The 22,157-nt window shown below is 39.5% G+C and overlaps 1 protein-coding gene and 1 non-coding gene across 2 annotated transcripts; one reads left to right on the plus strand and one right to left on the minus strand.

The window, feature by feature from the left end:
* Positions 1-389: 389 nt before the first annotated feature.
* On the minus strand, positions 390-19,299 carry LOC133656398 (zinc finger protein 84-like). The gene is made up of 6 exons (XM_062057484.1): positions 19,169-19,299; positions 17,111-18,073; positions 10,541-10,669; positions 10,309-10,449; positions 2,808-2,960; positions 390-1,850 (listed from the first exon to the last, which is right to left on the minus strand). Exons 1-6 carry the CDS (start codon positions 19,221-19,223, stop codon positions 544-546), a joined length of 2,748 nt encoding a protein of 915 aa, XP_061913468.1. The 5' UTR covers positions 19,224-19,299; the 3' UTR covers positions 390-543.
* Positions 7,837-7,910, plus strand: trnan-guu (transfer RNA asparagine (anticodon GUU)). The gene has a single exon. It is a non-coding gene; the product is annotated as a tRNA-Asn (tRNA).
* Positions 19,300-22,157: the final 2,858 nt, after the last annotated feature.

Below are 22,157 nucleotides of genomic sequence, written 5' to 3' on the forward strand. Positions count from 1 at the left end.
TTTTGTGTGTCTTTGACTCTTTCTAACAAGGTTATTTGGCGACCGCTAGGCAGCGTGGCTTTTGGCTGCCTTTGCAACACTTGTATTCTTCATTTAAAGTTAAAGTACCAATGATTGTCACACACACACTAGGTGTGGCGAAATTATTCTCTGCATTTGACCCATCACCATAGATCACCCCCTGGGAGGTGAGGAGAGCAGTGGGCAGCAGCGGTGGCCGCGCCCGGGAATCATTTTTGGTGATTTAACCCCCAATTCCAACCCTCGATGCTGAGTACCAAGCAGGGAGGTAATGGGTACCATTTGTATTGTCTTTGGTATGACTTGGCCGGGGTTTGAGCTCACATGTATGCAGTCCTCCAATGAAGACAAAACTTTATTAGATGTAACAAGGAACAGGATACATCATACACCTGTCAGTAAATGATGAGTACCACTGAAAGAGTAGAAAACAAAGTATATAATGTCATGTCCATCACATTCACTTCCAATGATGACAACATCTTGTTGTTTGTCCACATGGACCTCATTCATCAGCATGGGTCAATGAGGAAAATGCGTCCTTGTGTGTCTCATCATGCTTCCCTTTTGAGAGAACCTTTCATTGCACACTGAGCAGGAGAAGGGTTTCTCACCAGTGTGCGTCCTCATGTGTCTCATCATGTTCTTCTTCACGGAAAAACTCTTAGCGCACACTGGACAAGGAAAAGGCTTTTCTCCCGTGTGTGTCCTCAAGTGTATCATCATGTTTTTCTTATCTGAGAACTTTTTCGCACAAACCGTGCATGGAAACGGTTTTTCTCCAGTGTGCGTTCTCATGTGCGTCATCATATTTTTCTTAATTGAAAAAGTTTTAGCACAAATTGGACAAGCAAATGGTTTTTCTCCGGAGTGTGTCCTCATGTGCGTCATCATGTTTTTCTTCACTGAGAAGGTTTTGGTGCAAACTGAGCAGGAAAAAGGTTTCTCTCCCGTATGAGTCCTTATGTGTCTCATCAAACTGCACCTCTGAGAGAATCGCTCGCCGCAAGTTGTGCAGAAAAAAGGTTTCTCTCCACTGTGCGTTCTCATGTGAATCATCATATTTTTCTTATCAGAGAATCTTTCACCACAGACCGAGCAACAAAAAGGTTTTTCACCAGTGTGCGTTCTCATGTGAACCGTCATGTTTTTTTTATCGGAGAACCTTTTAGCGCACACCAAGCAGGAGAAAGGTTTCTCTCCAGTATGCGTTCTCGTGTGTTTGACCAAAGCTGATCGCCGACGGAAGCTTGCGTCGCACTCTGAGCATGAAAAAGGTTTCTCTCCTGTGTGTCCTCTTGTATGTCTCACCAAACTGCCTTTTTGGGAGAATCTTCCGCCGCAAACCGAGCAAATGAAAGGTTTCTCTCCAGTGTGAATGCGACTGTGAACTATTAAATCTGAACGCTGCTTGAACGTCCTGCTGCAAAATGAACAAGCCAGAGTCTGGTCTCCTGCGTGGGTCCTCATATGTCTCGTCAGATTCTTCTCTTCAACAAAACTTTTGTCACATTGCAAACATTTCAAGGGTTTGTTGTGGTCACCTTCCGAGTGTTTATTAGTCTTCAGAGGTTCTTCAGTGTGGTCGCTGTCATCACTGTCAGTAGATTGTGATGTTGTGTCTTCACAGTCTGATAATGGACTTAAAACATAGTCTTGACGACTCGTTTCCTCACTGCAATGAAGTTGTAACCATCCAGCTTGCTCTCCTTCATCTCCTTCACTTTTCACACGAAACTTGTCAGCTTCCTTGTCTTTGTCTTTCACACAGGGGGCCTCTGGCTCCTCCTCTTTCACAACAACCACTTTGAGGACATCTGATGGCAGCACTGAAACAAATCAAATCCCATCAATTCAATTGATAAGAAGACAATTGAAAGCCAAACCACTCCACTTCACTCATCAAATGCAAAATGTGTGTTTTCTTTTCAGAGGCACTGCAAAATGGTCAAATATATATAGATTTTATGTTGCTTCTATGTCGCGGTGCATCATCAATATGGTCATATGCATGTATGCCCCGGCACATGATTTTCATAGTTTCATGACCGAAGCAAAACACTTTTTACACTTTTATACTGAAATAAATACACCTACAACTTATTAAATAAAAATATAGAAAAAAATACCGGCAGCGGTAAAGTTTAGATCCATGAAGGAAAGAAGAAAATTAATGAATAATTATAACTGAATAAATTGACTTATGCATACAAATTTGTTTTATTCTGTTTTATTTTGGAATTAATTAAGTAACGTTTATGACAACCTTTTTCCAAAACACAATATAGAATGTAAGCTATAACAGGATAATGCCTACATTGATCATTTGTTTTCAAAACGGTTACAAAGAAGTGGGACCCCAAAAATGTACTGTGGGACCGCATTTTTATGACTTCATTTTGAAAATTCCTAGCGCCAACACTGGATATGTAAGATAATGTATCTCAAAATACGATAATTGTAAGCTTCTGGGACGATAATTTTCCCTTTCCCAAATGGTAACACTGCTTCTGCGGCCCGAGGGTTGCAGAAACCACGGTGCACCTTTATTGGGGATACAGCATAATAACCAGTAACTATTCCAAATGGGTTACACAACAACGAGGTAGAAGATAAACACATTGAGACACAAGATGTGTACAAAATGCGTGTTATGTCAGCAAAACATTGCAGCAGGAGCTAGCGGCGGCGAGTCTTATTGTGAATGTTTAGCTCATTTTAGCTTGTTTGGCTTAGCAGTGGCTCAACTGTTCGTAAAACACGTCGGGAGTTGAAATTTCACAAACCTTCACGTTTTAACTTGGGTTCGGGGTTTAAAACTGACTGACTATGTTGTTCCATTTTTTGTTTTCTTTTAAACCGAACCGTTTCCCACGATTTGGCTTCGTCGAGTTGTTTTCTCAACATCCGAAAACTATTTTTCAAAATAAAACAAATTGCTGCGAACAAGCGTCGTTGGTGCGTGCAGTCTAAGACTTTACTTTGAAAGTTTGCCCAGACATCCGCTCTCGCTTGTTATTGTTTGGCGTTATAACAATAATGTAACTTTACAACGAGATAGACGGTTCAGTTTTCGTCTTTTGGCTTTGTGGAATTTGAGACGCTAAATATATTCGTCAGCGGCCGTCGTGGAAATATTTGAATACTTTGAGAGGACATTTATGGAATAGGAAGAGGAGTGTTGTCACCGGAAGCTGCTAGATGTGTTTGTAAGATAGGCTGACCGTATTCTGAAATCTCAAAAAGAAGACACATATATGCGTGCCAAGGCGGGCAGCACGCCAAGGTCGGGACTAGGTGAAAATTTGCCAATGATACTCGAACTTGCTTTATAAATAATATATTTATTTAAATAAAGCATTTTTTCTCCTCTGTTGACAGCAGTGTTGTCGCTAGGAATTTTCAAAATGGGGTCCCAGGGACCCATCAAGTCATAAAAATGGGGTCCCACGGTAAATTTTTGGGGACCCACTTTTTTGTAAGCATTTTGAAAAAAAAGATAAACGTATGCATTATTCTGTTATATCTCACATTCTATATTGTGTTTTGGAAAAAGGTTGTCATAAACGTTACTTAATTCATTAAAAAAAAGAAAAAAAATGTGTATACATATGTAATGTGTAAATGTATTCAGTTATAAACATTCATTCACTTTCTTCTTTCCTTCATGGATCTGAACTTTACTGCTGCCGGTAGTTTTTTCTATGTTTTTATTTAATAAGTTGTAGGTGTATTTATTTCAGTATAAAAGTGTAAAAAATGTTTTGCTTGGGTCATGAAATGATGATAATGGTGTGCCAGGGCATACATACATTTTATATTTAACGCTTAAATCTATGGAGTCTACATCAACTTCAGATCTATCCCTCATTTCAAAATGTTTTAGTTTTTTTAATGTTGTTTTTTTGTTTTCCGCCCTTTTTTTGTCAAACAAAACTATGTTTTTTATGGCAAACACAAAATATGCAAAATCTTCCACCAAAAATATTTTTCAAAGTGGAATATTTGATGTGAAGTTATCGGAACCTTGCATAGGTCAATAATTCATAATAACATTGATTTTAATTCAATATTATGTTTTGAGCAATGACAGTTTGAAAGAAAAAAAAACAGCTTTGTTTTATTAGTCAACATTGCAACTATTTCTAAGTTACATTTCACCTTTAAGCTTTTTTATTTCACTTTTGTTATGTTTTTGTTTATTTTAATAGTATTTTTAGAATGTGCCGTGGGCCTTTAAAACATTAGCTGTGGGCCAATGTTTAATGGCCTCCCGGGCACACTTTTGACACCCCTGCTATAGATAATAAAAAAATTTAATCTGATAAATCTATGGATAAAAAGCAGAGCCTGGCGACGCATGCGCGTTTATCATAGCTCTCTCGCTCTCTCTGTCTCCGCCCCTCCCTCAGGAATGCTGCTGCGCGCACAATTTGTTTTGTTTTTAACCCCTTCTTAAACCTGAACGTACATTGAAAATACACGCAACCCTAACTCAAAATGCCGGACATTTGAGGCATTTAACATACTCTGCCCGGACCCAGGCCCACAAAAGAGGACATGTCCGGGGGAAAGAGGACGTATGATCACTCTATGTAAGAGCTTAAAGGCCTACTGAAATGAATTTTTTTTATTTAAACGGGGATAGCAGATCTATTCTATGTGTCATACTTGATCATTTCGCGATATTGCCATATTTTTGCTGAAAGGATTTAGTATAGAACAACGACGATAAAGATTGCAACTTTTGGTATCTGATAAAAAAAAGGATTGCCCCTACCGGAAGTAGCGTGACGTAGTCAGTTGAACATATACGCAAAGTTCCCTATTGTTTACAATGATGGCCGCATGAAGTGAGAGAGATTCGGACCGAGAAAGCGACAATTTCCCCATTAATTTGAGCGAGGATGAAAGATTTGTGGATGAGTAAAGTGCAAGTGAAGGACTAGTGGGGAGTTGAAGCTATTCAGATAGGGAAGATGCTGTGAGAGCCGGGGGTGACCTGATATTCAGCTGGGAATGACTACAACAGTAAATAAACACAAGACATACATATACTCTATTAGCCACAACACAACCAGGCTTATATTTAATATGCCACAAATTAATCCTGCATAAAAACACCTGCGTGTTTGTTACGCTAGCTCCTAGCTCCTCTGCTAGCTCCTAGCTCCATAGAACACGCCAATACAATTCAAACACCTGATCAACACACACAATCATTCAGCCCAAAAGACCGTTCACCTAACCCAAGGTTCATAAAGCTTATATATTTAAAAAAAGTTACGTACATACGCAAAAAAAAGTTGCGCACATACGGTCAAGCGATCAAATGTTTAGAAGCCAAAGCTGCATACTCACAGTAGCACGTCTGCGTCTTTGTCATCCAAATCAAAGTAATCCTGGTAAGAGTCTGTGTTGTCCCAGTTCTCTACAGGCGTCTGTGTATCGAAGTCAAAAGTCCTCCTGGTTAGAGTCTCTGTTATCCGAGTTCTTCCATCTTGACTGCATCTTCCGGGAATGTAAACAAAGAAGCGCCGGCTGTGTACTGTTGTTGCTGACTACGTTCGAAAAATACGTCCATTTCGCACCGACAACTTTCTTCTTTGCTTGCTCAGCTTCCTTCTCCATAATGCAATGAACATGATTGCAACAGATTCACGAACACAGATGTCCAGAATACTGTGGAATTATGAAATGAAAACAGAGCTTTTTCGTATTGGCTTCAATGTGGAAGGCATACCCGTGTTCGCCGGTCTACGTCACGCGCATACGTCACGCGCATACGTCATCCTCAGAGGCGTTTCGAACCGGAAGTTTAGCGGCAAATTTAAAATGTCACTTTATAAGTTAACCCGGCCGTATTGGCATGTGTTATAATGTTAAGATTTCATCATTGATATATAAACTATCAGACTGCGTGGTCGGTAGTAGTGGGTTTCAGTAGGCCTTTAAATAAAGCTGCCACACACAGGTGTGTCACATTTTAACACACTAACCCAGGGGTGTCCAAAGTGCGGCCCGGGGGCCATTTGCGGCCCGCAGCTAATTGTTTACCGGCCCGCCACACATTCTGCAAAAATTGTAAAATTGATAATATTGCAAAAATTTAAAAAAACATTTTAAAAAAAGTGGAATGAGGTGAAATCTAACAAGAAAAAGTTGCAATGTTGACACAAAGCTGCCATGCAGGCCGTTTTTTTTCTTTTGTCTTTGTTTATTTTTCTTTTTTTTTGCCATTGCTAAAAATAAAAAAAAGAGTTAAAATCTATGTTATAATGAATTATTACTTTAAAAATATCACTTTAAAATGTTTTATGTGGAAAAAATATTGCATATATTGTGTGGTTGCCATAAAAAAAATCTAAGTTGTATTTGACAAAAGAGCATAAAACAAACAAAATAATAGTTCAAACGTAAAATCGACAGATATATCTGTAGTTGATCTCGTAACTTAAGTGTTAAAAGTGGGGAAAAAAAGTAATAACAATGTATCACTTTATGAGTGGGGGACCTTTTGGATCCCAAACATATTTATTAGGATTTTATTTAACTTTTCACTGTGATTACTCAAATATATTAAATAATTAAAATCAATGGTGTCCTGCATTATTGATCTTTTAGGGCTCTAATTACTAAATACTGCATATTTCAGTTTTACTATAAAAAACAAAGTTGTCTTTGACAGAAAACCTTTTTTTTTTTAACTTTATATCAACCTCAAGTTGATATAGAGATTTACTGTAAGCGTTAAATAAAAAATGATAATAATAATTTGACTTATTTTTAACAGTTTAATGACTGAGACCCTTTGTGGTCCCCGGGAGCCCTAAAGGTTAAAAAAAATTAAAAATCCATATTTTTTGTTATGTTTTGAAAATGAAAAATATCAAAATGGCCCCCGCATGCTTAAATTTTTCTGTGTGCGGCTGTCACGCCAAATTTCTTCCCTCTACAAAAACCTTCCCTCCCCCATTTACTTCCGTGGTCATGTTTCCTCTTACGTCATTGACGGCGATCGATAGCACTTTGACTGCCCGTCGCTGGAAGGATACTCCGTCTTTGACAGCTGCTGGAATCTGAAGAAATCGATTATTGTTTTTTTTTTTTGTACAGGCGCGAAACAGGACAGTCGCGTGCAGGTTAAGGACCCCCGGCAATTTTGTGATTTGTTTGGACGCAGCCCCGGAAGTAAATGGGGGAGGGGAGGTTTTTGTAGAGGGAAGAAATTTGGCGTGACACGGCCCTCAGTGGAAAAAGTTTGGACACCCCTGCACTAACCTAAAGTTAGCAGCCTGTTAGCCGTGGCGAGCTAATGCCCAAGTCTTGTATTATTTTTCTTCGTGTTTTACGGTGGTTGGCATCCGGCTTTTTAACGGTGCATTACCGCCACCTTGTGCTCCACAGTGTGGGTCAGACAGTGGTTCACAAACAGCAGTCATTTGGGGGCGGGGGCAAGATGGCGGGCTGAGTCAGGGAGCTCCCGACGTAAGTCCCCAATGAAAGGCAAATATACAACATCAATTCACAGAAAATGTAAGAAAAAAAAGGGAAACCTTGAAGATCTGTCTGCTCTGTGGCCCAAGAAAGGAAGGTTGCGGCGTGCTTTTTGAAGTGGGAATTCGAGACACGGTGGAAAAAGAACACGACTATGCTTCAAAGATGGCGACATCAAACAAAAGAGATAGTTTCGCCTTCAACTCCAACCAAATCATCCATCCATCGATCCATTTTCTACCGCTTGTCCCTTTTTGGGGTCAAAGCATGGGAAAAAACGACAACTTTATGTAGCGGTGAGTAAGCTATTGTCGGCATGTCTCTGTGGCGCAATCGGTTAGCGCGTTCGGCTGTTAACCGAAAGGTTGGTGGTTCAAGCCCACCCAGGGACGGGTTACTTTTGCCATGAATTGATTAACGTGGACTCCGACTTAAACAAGTTGACAAACTTATTCGGGTGTTACCATTTAGTGGTCAATTGTACGGAATATGTACTGTACTGTGCAATCTACTAATAAAAATTTAATCAATCAATCAATCCTCCAACTTTATTGTAATGCAGTGGTTCTTAACCTTGTTGGAGGTACTGAACCCCACCAGTTTCATATGCGCATTCACCGAACTCTTCTTTAGTGAAAAATAAAATGTTGTTTTTTTTCAAATTGAAGACAAAGTTATATGTTTTTGGTAACACTTTAGTATGGGGAACATATTCTAAGTGACAAAGACTTAATTTAGAGTTTTTTGGACTCTAGGACAGGGGTCGGCAACCCTCGGCTCTTTAGCGCCGCCCTAGTGGCTCTGTGGAGCTTTTTCAAAAATGTATGAAAAATGGAAAAAGATGAGGGGAAAAAAATATTTTTTTTGTTTAAATATGGTTTCTGTAGGAAGACAAACATGACACAAACCTCCCTAATAGTTATAAAGCACACTGTTTATATTAAACAGGCTTCACTGATTCGAGTATTTGGCGAACGCAGTTTTGTCCCACTAATTTTGGCGGTCCTTGAACTCACCGTAGTTTGTTTACATGTATAACTTTCTCCGACTTTCTAGGACGTGTTTGAACTTTTATGCCACTTCTTTTTCTGTCTCATTTTGTCCACCAGACTTTTAACGTTGTGCATTAATGCACAAAGGTTGATGTTTTGTTGATGTTATTGACTTGGACTTTGAGTGCTAATCAGACATATTTGATCACTGCATGACTGCAAGCTAATCGATGCTAACATGCTATTTAGGCCAGCTATATGTACATATTGCATCATTATGCCTCATCTGTAGGTATATTTGAGGTCATTTAGTTTCCTTTAATTCAATGTATATCTCATGACACACTATCTGTATGTAATATGGCTTTTAATTTTTTGCGGCTCCAGACAGATTTGTTTTTGTATTTTTGGTCCAATATGGCTCTTTCAACATTTTGGGTTGCCGACCCCTGCTCTAAGGGAACATATTCTAAGTAACAAAGACTTAATTTAGAGTTATTTGGTTAGGGTTAGAGTTAGAGGGTTAGGGCCAGGGTTAGAGGGTTAGGGTTATAATAAGGCCATGCCGAATAAGGCATTAATAAGTACTTAATAATGACTAGTTAAGAGCTAATATGTAACTAATTTGCATGTTAATAAGCAACTAATTAATGGTGAATATGTTCCCCATACTAAAATGTTACCATGTTTTATTACTGGTGCACAAAATGAACCATGCATGAACATCACCTTGTTCAAACAACAAAATTAACACAGTGCATAAACTCACAACAAATTACACACCTGCAAATCAGTCTGACTTCTGCTGTCCCGATAGGGAGAAGTTTTTATTTACACGATGAGTCGGGTGTGTCTTGACCTCCACCGAACCCCTGAGCCCGACTCACCGAACCCCTAGGGTTCGATCGAACCCAGGTTAAGAACCACTGTTCTAATGAGTTCCGGGCAGCGCGGGGCGTGGTCATCCCTGCTGTGCGCAAGGGTTTCAAAACTCCCGTCCTTTAGCTTGGTAAAGACGCACATTGATTTTTTGATTGTTTGAAACTTTTATTAGTAGATTGCACGAAACAGTACATATTCCGTACAATTGACCACTAAATGGTAACACCCGAATAAGTTTTTCAACTTGTTTAAGTGACATTTATCCTCACGCCAATGAACACAGGCTTGTTAAAACTAAAGCTAAAAACCAATATTATTATTATTTTTTAAATGAAACAAATTGTTATGTTATTTTTATTTTGTATTGTCTGTATCTTTGTATTGTATTTTCTTTAACATATTTTGTTCGTTATGAATTTTTTTTCTATATGTGTTACGTTTTTTATTTATATACTAATTGTGGAACAGGGGTTAGTGCATGTGCCTCACAACACAAAGGTCCTGGGTTCGATCCTGGGCTCGGGATCTTTCTGCGTGGGTTTCTTCCTCCCACCTCCAAAGACATGCACCTGGGGATAGGTTGATTGGCAACACTAAGTGGTCCCTAGTGTGTGAATGTTGTCTTGTCTATCTGTGTTGGCCCTGTGATGAGGTGGCGACTTGTCCAGGGTGTACCCCGCCTTCCGCCCGTGTGCAGCTGGAACAGGCTCCAGCACCCCCCGCGACCTTGAACGGGACAAGCGGTAAAAAATAAATGGATGGATGTTCTGCCAGCCTGATATCGTTTGTTTATTTTTTATTTGCCTTGAAAGGGCCTTATTTAATTTGTATTGTCATTGTTTAATTAAAAAAAGAAAATATATCATTATTGACAAAGTGTCTGTCAAATGTCACTTACTGTGTATAAGATAATCACGTGTTTGTGTTCTGGTGTTCTGCGGAGGCCCAGAAGATTCCTCATTCTTCTTGTCCTCCAGGGTGGAACAGGACGAGCCTGAGAGCCCCACATCAAAGAAGAATAAGATGATGGGGTCACACTTGCCCTGGCTGATGGGGACTGGTCCAACAGGACAGGTCCAGGATTGACAGACGCGCGCTCTCACATCAAACCTTTCACCTGCAACAAGACCTTCAGCCGTAATTCGTACTTGAGGAAGCACCTGAAAGTTCCCTTGCTCGCTGCGCGCCAAAACGTTCAAGCAGCACAGAGATCTCGTTGCTCACTTCCGGGTCCACACCGGAGAGAAACCTTTCCGCTGCGCCATTTGTCACAAGCGCTTCCAATACAGCGGACACGTCAGTCGGCACATGAGACTCCACACAAAACTGTAAACGTTTGGACTCTCCTGACTTGTTATTCCTTAATTTCCATCCATCCATTTTCTACCGCTTGTCCCTTTTGGAGTCGTGGGGGGTGCTGGAGCCTATCTCGGCTGCATTTAGGTCATCACAGGGCCAACACAGATAAGACAGACAACATTCACACTCACATTCACACACTATGGCCAATTTAGTGTTGCCAATCAACTTATCCCCAGGTGCATTTATCATTACGATTTATTTTATCTTGACAAAGTCTGCTGTATTACGTTATGCCTTAGGAGCCGCGGTAGACAATGAGCTGATAACTCAGGGCTTTTATTCATTGTCTAGTGCCTGTACTTAAAGGCCTACTGAAATGAATTTTTTTTATTTAAACGGGGATAGCAGATCTAGTCTATGTGTCATACTTGATCATTTCGCGATATTGCCATATTTTTGCTGAAAGGATTTAGTATAGAACAACGACGATAAAGATTGCAACTTTTGGTATCTGATAAAAAAAGGCTTGCACCTACCGGAAGTAGCGTGACGTAGTCAGTTGAACATATACGCAAAGTTCCCTATTGTTTACAATGATGGCCGCATGAAGTGAGAGAGATTCGGACCGAGAAAGCGACAATTTCCCCATTAATTTGAGCGAGGATGAAAGATTTGTGGATGAGTAAAGTGCAAGTGAAGGACTAGTGGGGAGTTGAAGCTATTCAGATAGGGAAGATGCTGTGAGAGCCGGGGTTGACCTGATATTCAGCTGGGAATGACTACAACAGTAAATAAACACAAGACATATATATACTCTATTAGCCACAACACAACCAGGCTTATATTTAATATGCCACAAATTAATCCTGCATAAAAACCCCTGCGTGTTTGTTATGCTAGCTCCTAGCTCCTCTGCTAGCTCCTAGCTCCATAGAACACGCCAATACAATTCAAACACCTGATCAACACACACAATCACTCAGCCCAAAAGACCGTTTACCTAACCCAAGGTTCATAAAGCTTATATATTTTTAAAAAGTTACGTACGTGACGCGCACATACGGTCAAGTTATCGAATGTTTAGCAGCCAAGGCTGCATACTCACGGTACCTGATATTCAGCTGGGAATGACTACAACAGTAAATAAACACAAGACATATATATACTCTATTAGCCACAACACAACCAGGCTTATATTTAATATGCCACAAATTAATCCTGCATAATAACACCTGCGTGTTTGTTATGCTAGCTCCTAGCTCCTCTGCTAGCTCCTAGCTCCATAGAACACGCCAATACAATTCAAACACCTGATCAACACACACAATCACTCAGCCCAAAAGACCGTTCACCTAACCCAAGGTTCATAAAGCTTATATATTTTTAAAAAGTTACGTACGTGACGTGCACGTACGGTACGGTACGTGTTATGCTAGCTCCTAGCTCCTCTGCTAGCTCCTAGCTCCATAGAACACGCCAATACAATTCAAACACATGATCAACACACACAATCACTCAGCCCAAAAGACCGTTCACCTAACCCAAGGTTCATAAAGCTTATATATTTTAAAAAAGTTACGTACATACGCAAAAAAAAGCCAAAGCTGCATACTCACAGTAGCACGTCTGCGTCTTTGTCATCCAAATCAAAGTAATCCTGGTAAGAGTCTGTGTTGTCCCAGTTCTCTACAGGCGTCTGTGTATCCAAATCAAAAGTCCTCCTGGTTAGAGTCTCTGTTATCCGAGTTCTTCCATCTTGACTGCATCTTTCGGGAATGTAAACAAAGAAGCGCCGGCTGTGTACTGTTGTGGCTGACTACGTTCGAAAAATACGTCCATTTCGCACCGACAACTTTCTTCTTTGCTTGCTCGGCTTCCTTCTCCATAATGCAATGAACATGATTGAAACAGATTCACGAACACAGATGTCCAGAATACTGTGGAATTATGAAATGAAAACAGAGCTTTTTCGTATCGGCTTCAATGTGGAAGGCATACCCGTGTTCGCCGGTCTACGTCACACGCATATGTCATCCTCAGAGGCGTTTCGAACCGGAAGTTTAGCGGCAAATTTAAAATGTCACTTTATAAGTTAACCCGGCCGTATTGGCATGTGTTATAATGTTAAGATTTCATCATTGATATATAAACTATCAGACTGCGTGGTCGGTAGTAGTGGGTTTCAGTAGGCCTTTAACTTTGATTCACCAGGGAGTCGTGGTCGCAGATTCAATGCTGATTCTAGAGGCTGGACTGTGCAGACAGGCTCGCTTCTAGCGTCAGGAAAAAACATTTATAGTCCTGGTTGAAGTTATAAAACAGGTTTTCTGATGTTGTTTGGCTTGTTCCAACAAAATAAAGTCAATAGTTCATTGAATCACATCAATAAAACACACTAAAAAATTCCAAAATGTGAACATTCTCTGTGTGTGTGTGGGTGGGTGGGTGTGACGAGTTGACTTTGCAATAAAACTAAGTAAAGTATGTTTATTAAATTGCGAAAATGGAAGTAAACTTTATTACTAACTAATACTGACTAATGCAGGATGTGTGTGTCAATTGTTACACACTTCCTGCATTAATCACAATGACATCGTGAACATCTTGTGTGGTTCAGGTGCAGACATAGATTTTTAGGGGCCCCGAAATTAAAAAACAAAATATTAAAAAACCCAAAAAACGTTTTTGTCCAAATGTGTGTGCTTCTATCTTTAATTAGTTAATCAATTAAAAGTATTAAATCAATCATGATCAGGTTTTTTTCCCCATGCTAGTACACATTTGCAGTTTTGATTCTGGAAGACAGACCAAAACATAGGCACATAGTTATGAGAGGTTTTTATAAAGATTAAAGGCCTACTGAAACCCACTACTACCGACCACGCAGTCTGATAGTTTATATATCAATGATGAAATCTTAACATTGCAACACATGCCAATACGGCCGGGTTAACTTATAAAGTGCAATTTTAAATTTCCCGCTAAACTTCCGGTTGAAAACGTCTATGTATGATGACGTATGCGCGTGACGTCAAACGTTGAAACGGAAGTATTCGGACGCCATTGAATCCAATACAAAAAAGCTCTGTTTTCATCGCAAAATTCCACAGTATTTTGGACATCTGTGTTGGTGAATCTTTTGCAATTTGTTTAATGAACAATGAAGACTGCAAAGAAGAAAGTTGTAGGTGGGAGCGGTTTATTAGCGGCTGGCTGCAGCAACACAAACAGGAGGACTTTGAGGTGGATAGCAGACGCGCTATCCGACACTAGCCGCCGACCGCATGGATGATCGGGTGAAGTCCTTCGTCGCACCGTCGATCGCTGGAACGCAGGTGAGCACGGGTGTTGATGAGCAGATGAGGGCTGGCTGGTGTAGGTGGATAGCTAATGTTTCTAGCATAGCTCTGTGAGGTCCCGTTGCTAAGTTAGCTTCAATGGCGTCGTTAGCAACAGCATTGTTAACCTTCGCCAGGCTGGAAAGCATTAACCGTGTAGTTACAGGTCCATGGTTTAATAGTATTGTTGATTTTCTGTCTATCCTTCCAGTCAGGGATTTATTTATTTTGTTTCTATATGCAGTTAAGCCCGATGCCATCACGTTAGCTCTGTAGCTAAAGTGTTTCACCGATGTATTGTAGTGGAGATAAAAGTCACTGTGAATGTCCATTTCGCGTTCTCGACTCTCATTTTCAAGAGGATATAGTATCCGAGGTGGTTTAAAATACAAATCCGTGATCCACAATAGAAAAAGGAGTGAGTGTGGAATCCAATGAGCCAGCTTGTACCTAAGAGCGAAAAAAGATGCGTCCTGCACTACACTCTAGTCCTTCACTCTCACGTTCCTCATTCACAAATCTTTCATCCTCGCTCAAATTAATGGGGTAATCGTCGCTTTCTCGGTCCGAATCGCTCTCGCTGCATTGAAAACAATGCGGAAATGTGAGGAGCCTTTCAACCTTTGACGTCACGCTACTTACGGTACAGGCAAGGCTTTTTTTTTATCAGCGACCAAAAGTTGCGAACTTTATCGTCGATGTTCTCTACTAAATCTTTTCAACAAAAATATAGCACTATTGCGAAATGATCAAGTATGACGCAAAGAATGGATCTGCTATCACTGTTTAAATTTAAAAAATTCATTTCAGTAGGCCTTTAAGCGCAGTTACCCCAAGTGGATCGGAGGAGAAAACAAGAAGAAAGCAAACCGTATTTAATAAAACTACCACTCAAAATGGTAAACTGATAAGATGTGGCAAGCTTGGCAGGTAGGAGCTCGAGATGTACTTTAAAAAAAAAAAAAAAAGCAACAGTCTCATCTCTGGTTCGTGGCCAAAAAGAGACCTCTGTTTTCCACCAGTCACACACTTCCGGCCTTCACAATAATAGTGGCACGTGTCACATTCGGTCCAACTGTGCTAACAAAATAATGATCTCAAAAAATGCCTTATACTTTATTAAATGTTTGTAAATTCCTATCATTTATAAATAAAGTTGATTTGATTTGATTAGTGTAAATGTGTTGGGATCAGTAATACTTTATTGTGCAGCTCTCACGGTTGTATGGAACAACATGCTAAATTACAATGTTGTTTTTTTAATGGAATGTGCCTCAATGACTAGGTTTGCCTTGGGCCCCCAAATGGCTAAATACGCCTTATGCGTGTGGTGTTAACCCTCTTCTTTTGTTCAAGGGTTACTCCTCAGCCACCATCATTTCAAGTTAGTCTCTCCCCTTCAGCTTGTAGCCAAGACAGCAACACCTGCGAGTGGTAAGTGTTCATCACTGCACTCACCATTTTGAGTGCAACATCCGGTTGCCGACAATGCACTGCATTTTGCCGTACTGTGAATACAGTGTAAATGCACTTATTCACTCAAAAGACTAACTGCAAGTATGAAGTGGGACGACTGAGACAAAGTATTTATTGAGTTACAAGAACAAACATTTATATCACATGACAGGATTACTTTATTTTAGGCATTTAGCAAGAGTGAGTGCACTGACACGTGCCCAAGTACGGCACATTTCCCCTCCTTTGACACGGTTTTGAAGAGGTGGTCTGGGGATTGGCATGAGTCCACATGGGCGAGTCCCAGAATGACCGAATGTGATCGCTTCTCAGTAGTTATTATTGATAACCATCCATCTCATTTCATAATGGAAATGAAATACAAAGAACATTATCCAAAAGTTAAAAAAACATCACTACATTTACTAACTTGTGACTTATTTTAATTTGATGCTGTTGCTCCTCCCAGTAAATACCATATTTTCCGGACTATATGCCACTACTTTTCCCCCATTCTTTAAACCCTGTGGAAGTATTCATCTATAGCAGTGCGCCGCAATTATTTTCTATTACGCCCCCACTAGGGAGAAGAAAATATTTTGCGCCCCCCCCCCCACTTTCCACTGTGACTATAAATAGTATAATTTGTCTATAATGTTTTTATAATTACACACCTGCATAACTTTGTAAGTTTATTAACATTAAAGAAAAACAACACACCAGCATTTCCTCGCCTCCCACCGTGGTTACAGTGAAGCCGTACACTACATACACTTCATCATATTCTGATACGACAAAAAAAGCATGTTACACGCCCCACCCGACTATTTGAGAAGGAATGATATATAGCATTTCGGCTCACAAAGGATTCTTCATTCATCACTCCAAGCAACGTTTGTAAGTTTTACAATATAACTAAAACAAGTCATACTTACTAAACCATCCCATGTGTAATGTCTGTAGGAATGTTTTCACACATATGTGTGTGTGCGATTGTAATGTAATTAGCCTAAGCAATATGCTAACACGTTTACAAGTGTCTGGATTAGCATTGATAACTTACAATGGCATTCTTTTTGTGTTGTTTCAGTTGGGTAAATTCACCAAAACGTCACAGTGGAGTTGATAACTCTGTTTACCTGATTGGAGAGCTAGTTTCCGCAGCTAGTGGGTCCATGACAATGATTTCTGTTTTTATTTTATCCGCCGTTTTACTACCATGTGACAGGCACTAATAGGAAACAATTAAGGTATGTTAATAAACATTTACAAAATCTTTCGTACCTGTTTATATCTGCGGCTTATAGTTTGGTGAGGCTAATATATGTTAAAATATTTATTTGCTCTAAAATTTGGTGGGTGAGGCTTAAATACCTGTGTGCTCTATAGCCCGGAAAATACGGTAATGAGAACCTCTTGTTTTTACAGTGGAAATAAACAGAAAGACTCAACGTGAGAGTGGAAATAATATCCAAAGTCAGGGAAATTGCCGTATATAAGCACGCGAGCGGGTATTGCACCAAAGTCCATCACGATATGAATGGCAAATTGTGAGTACATCATTAGAAGTTACTTCATTTGAGTACAAAGACATTTGTGAAGACATGCACAGCTGTCATTGACTGCTGCTGCTGTCACGCACACACTTGTGTCTGGTGATCTGGTACTTGTGTGGGAATCTTTTGTGACACACAGTGCAACTGAAAGGTGTCTCTCCAGTGTGCGTCCTCGTGTGTATTATCATATTCCTCTTCGTGGCAAACAGCTTCCCACACAGCGAGCAGGAGAACGGTTTCTCCCCGGTGTGCGTTCTCACGTGTGAGATCATGTGTCCCCGTTCGGAGAAAGTCTTCCCGCAGAACGAGCAAGAAAAAGGTTTTTCTCCCGTGTGCGTCCTCATGTGCGCTCTCAGCTGTCCCTTCTGGCAGAAACTCTTGGCGCACACCGAGCAAGAGAAAGGTTTCTCTCCGGTGTGCGTTCTCATGTGCAGCACCAGCGACATGCGGTAACTGAAATCTGCATTGCACACCGAGCAGGAATAAGGTTTTTCCCCTGTGTGTGTCCTCATGTGGGACATCAAATATCTCTTGACTGAGAATCCTTTGCCGCAAACAGTGCAAGTGAACGGTTTTTCCCCCGAGTGCGTCCTCATGTGGGTCCTCAGATTGCTCTTGCTGGAGAAGTCCTTGCCGCACACACAGCAGATGATCTTTTCTCCGGTGTGCGTTCTAATGTGGTAGACCAGCTGATACTTATTGGCGAATATTTTGTCACATTCAGAGCAGCGGAACTGCTTTTTGTCCACTTTGGAATCGTCATTAGAGTCGGTGTCATCAGAATCCGAGAGCAGACCTGAATGAAGGTCTGCTTCAGCTCCTTCTCGGCGGTCTCGGCTGTGACGATGAAGCTGAGACGACTGAGCTTGCTCTTCATCACCTTCACTCTTCATACGGATCTTGGCGACGTGAGCCTCCTCATCTTCTTCCTTGATTTGGGGGGATTGTGACTCTTCCTGCTCCACCCTGGAGCTGCACTCCTGCTGCTGGTCTTCACCAACGATCACTTTGAACACGTCTGAAGGTAAAGCTGAGGCACAGACACACACGACATGAATAAAATTAGGACAGACGGACTGATAACATTAGGGCTGTCAACGTTAACAGGTTAACGCATGGGATTAATAAAAAAATAAATGAACATTAATCACAGTGTTTGTTTTGACCGACAGAAGGTGGCACACATTGCACATGCAATGATTACGTCACACCCCAGTGTATTTAGAGTGGTGTGCTTTGCGCCCTTCAAAACAAACTCCCACGCAACTTTAGATAAAACTGCGCTAATTAGAAAAAGACCAGCGCTGTCGTCGAAAGAAGTAAAAATGCTTGTCTGGTAAAATAACTGGTTAAACTAGGGAAGAGTAAATGCAGATGTAAATGATAAACTATGTAACATTGTTTAAGTAGGCCTTTCTTACATTATAGTGTACATCTATACCTAGTCTGCTACATTTTATTTCATTCATTCATTTTTTTTTCATTTATTTCAGGCAATGACATAAAAAAAGTACAAGGTAGACAACACATAATAATATTAATAATATAATGCAAAAGGTAATGTGCAGTATGTAAGCAAGCAAACATTATAGCTAAGACTTTCAAAATGTACACTTAATTCTTACTATACTTACTGTCACCAAGTTTTGAGCAAATCAATGACTTGCAGCTCAGTAAAACATTTATAAACATTCCCGTATGACATAATTGCATTTGTATCCAAATATTGGGGTATTTTCTTAAGGAAATTTTACTTATGCAAGCAAATGGGAAACTGCGATTAATCATGATTAACCAAAGTTCAAGAGTGTGATTAAACTGATTTAAAAAGTAACCACGTGACAGCCCTAATATTTATGTATTATATTTATGGTTATCTTTTTGTGGTAAAAATTAGAAACTTTTTCCTAATCACGGGCGATTTGTAAACGTAGTCTATTGATGCATTTCAAACGCGGTGTGTATGCATGTGTGAATAAATATAAATAAGCGTTCAATAAAGTGTTATTAGACATGTTGCACAGCTACGGCTAAAAATATTAGTCGCCGTTTAGCTAGCCTTGGCATAGCACTGGGTATCCACTGTGCTCATAAAACACAATTTGAGAATACAGCGATTACAAACCTTCCGTTTTCGAATTCGGTTGAAAACGTAAACTCAATTGCACACGTCTTTCCATTTCTTCTTAGTTTATAATGATCGATTGTGATCACTTGTGACAGTGGACTCCTTCGTCATCCATTACAAGGAAGTACATGTTCTGTACCTCCCATTCTTTCAAAATAAAACAAATACCGGGAACCAACAGCGTTCTTGTCACATAGTTAAACCACCGTTACGGTTAATATATTCGGATTGATTATTAATATCTCTATGGTTTATCATAATGTACGGGTAAAATCTATTATGTGATACATTTTTAATCAAAAACGGAAGGCAATAGATTTTGTTTTGAAATTAGAGCAATAAACTGTCAAGTGAGGGCTTGGGTCAAATGACAAGTCTAGCTTGACAGTGTACTTTGCAGCTAAAAGAAAAGACATATTCTCGTGCCGCTGCCTTTTCAAAATAAAATGAACGTGTGGCGAAACTGCTTTTTTTTAATAGAACTAGGTGGGTTGCAATCACGTGAACACGAGGCACATCTGGGCACTTCTGGGTTTCAGACGATGGTCTAGAGCAGGGGTCACCAACCTTTTTGAAACCAAGAGCTACTTCTTGGGTACTGATTCATGCAAAGGGCTACCAGTTTGATACACACTTAAATAAATTGCCAGAAATAGCCAATTTGCTCAATTTACCTTTAACTCTATGTTATTATTAATAATTAATGATATTTATCTTTGTGGAAACACTGATCATCTTAATGATTTCTCACAATAAATACATATAGAAACAGATAAATATCAATATGCAACACTTTATTTTTATATTTTCTCTAAGTGCACCTTTTTCAAATTGAACATTTTCAAATGATCACTTCTAAGACAGTCTTGTGAAATCACAATATTCTATTTTAACTAGCTAGCCACTAACATTTTTTAACAAATCATGAATTACTTTGCACCATGTTTGTACAAATAATAACTCATGTAAAATACAAAAGTAAACTCTCAAATTTTTAAATAAATCATGTCACACTTTGAACTTGACACCAAATCTGTTATCTGTTTCTTTGTCAGTTAGTGAAGACCAAGTCTTTAAAATATTTTCTTGGATTTTCAAATTCTATTTGAGTTTTGTCTCTCTTAGAATTAAAAATGTCGAGCAAAGCGAGACCAGCTTGCTAGTAAGTAAATCAAATTTAAAAAATAGAGGCAGCTCACTGGTAAGTGCTGCTATTTGAGCTATTTTTAGAACAGGCCAGCGGGCTACTCATCTGGTCCTTACGGGCTACCTGGTGCCCGCGGGCACCGCGTTGGTGACCCCTGGTCTAGAGCAGGCCTGAGCAAATTAAGGCCCGGGGGTCACATGCGGCCCGTTAAGCTTTTCAATCTGGCCCGCCGGACATTCCCAAATATTTTTTTTAGATCTTTAAGATGGAAACTTGTGCAGTGATGTTTTTTAATGACCGTAAGTCTTGAACTATACTAAGTATTTCAATGGTTGGAATCTGTGCTTATGGATGATATACCAGTTACTATAGTAATCAAATTAGTTACTATGGTCATCTAATTAGTTACTATGGTCATCGAATTAGTTACTATAGTAATCTAATTAGTTACTATGGTAATCTAATTAGTTACTAAGGTCATCTAATTAGTTACTATGGTAATCTACGTCACAGCAGCTCAGACGAGGCACCAAGCAGTGTGGGCGGGAAGCGTTTCAACAGACGCGGAAGGAGATTTTCACAACAAAGTTCTAAAGCTTAGGGATATATCAGATTGTAGCTGGGTTTATTTTGTACCCTTCGCGTTCATATTTCACTGTTTGTTGCATTTTTGTTGCGTTTCACTTGATTGTAAAATATGTCGATCGAAAGGGGGTGTGACGTTCATATTTTGTCAATATTCAGTGTTGTATCCTTCATAGAAACATTTAAAATTCCATTACGTTTTTTAAGGCGGTCTGTCATAACGTTTTTAGCATTCAATCAAACATTATTGTGAGGTTTTGTATTAGTGTTCATAAAAATAGATATACTGGCCCCAGACACATTTTTTTCTCTAAATGTGGCCCCTGAGTCAAAATAATTGCCCAGGCCTGGTCTAGAGCCCCTAGTACTGTAGTAATTGTTTATTTACCTGAATCCTTGCGGATGTAGGCTTATTTTGAAAGGTTTAAAGGCAAATATAAAAGCAATCATGAAAACATATTTAAAAAATGGGATGGAGTGGAATTTTTACACTCTTACGAAAAATATTTGTTAAAAAGATTTAAATCATTTATCATCACCAAGATGTTACTGCTACCTCACATCACACTTACGGTATTTAGCCGAGACAAGATTGAAGGCACATCATGTCTTTGCATAATTAAACATTCATCTGTGAAAGACAAAGATGGATTTATATGGATAAGTCCAGCTTTGTGTTTGACTGACATAACGAGTGCCGTGCTGCTGTGATCGTGACGCTAATGATAAAATGATACGTTTTAAGTTGATTTCTTGCTACAAACATTAATTGAATCTACAATTCTTGTTTGTAGTTATTTTATGCTGCAAAGTTCATATTTTCTTTCATTATTTAGCTGTATATGTCCCTGTTGTTCAGCATTGTTTGCTAGCGATATTAAGATTCAGTATATGCTTTTGAGCCTATACAAGATATGTATTTATCTAGTTTATTAATACTATTAAGGATATTTTCTTGATGCTAACAAATAGCACCAAAGACGCTATAATGTGGTCATCCGTGTCGAATAAAGCACTTGGTTTCCTGCACAACTAAGCGTTTAGTTTCTGTTATGAAAATCAACAACAAAAATATGGTGGATTGTACCAACAATTACAATATTTATTACTAGGACTTAACATGGCATTAGTTTATTTGCACAAGCAGGTTTATATTTAGGGATAACAACCACAAAATAACAAAAAACTCATGCGATCTATTGTCCTTTCTTTACGTTTAGTTCTGCTCTCAAACACTACTAATAGCACAGAATA

Source organism: Entelurus aequoreus, linkage group LG08, assembly GCF_033978785.1.
Source record: "Entelurus aequoreus isolate RoL-2023_Sb linkage group LG08, RoL_Eaeq_v1.1, whole genome shotgun sequence".
Taxonomy (NCBI): Eukaryota; Metazoa; Chordata; class Actinopteri; order Syngnathiformes; family Syngnathidae; genus Entelurus; species Entelurus aequoreus.

Excerpts from the sequence above, each read along its gene's own strand:
- LOC133656398 (XM_062057484.1), bottom strand. The coding sequence starts at position 19,223 with ATGGAAAGACGTGTGCAATTGAGTTTACGTTTTCAACCGAATTCGAAA. Across the intron at positions 10,450-10,540 it reads ACTTTCAGGTGCTTCCTCAA|TCCCCATCAGCCAGGGCAAG; the intron begins GTACGAATTACG and ends CTGTTGGACCAG. Across the intron at positions 2,961-10,308 it reads GAACACCAGAACACAAACAC|CAATTTGTTTTATTTTGAAA; the intron begins GTGATTATCTTA and ends GCTTGTTCGCAG.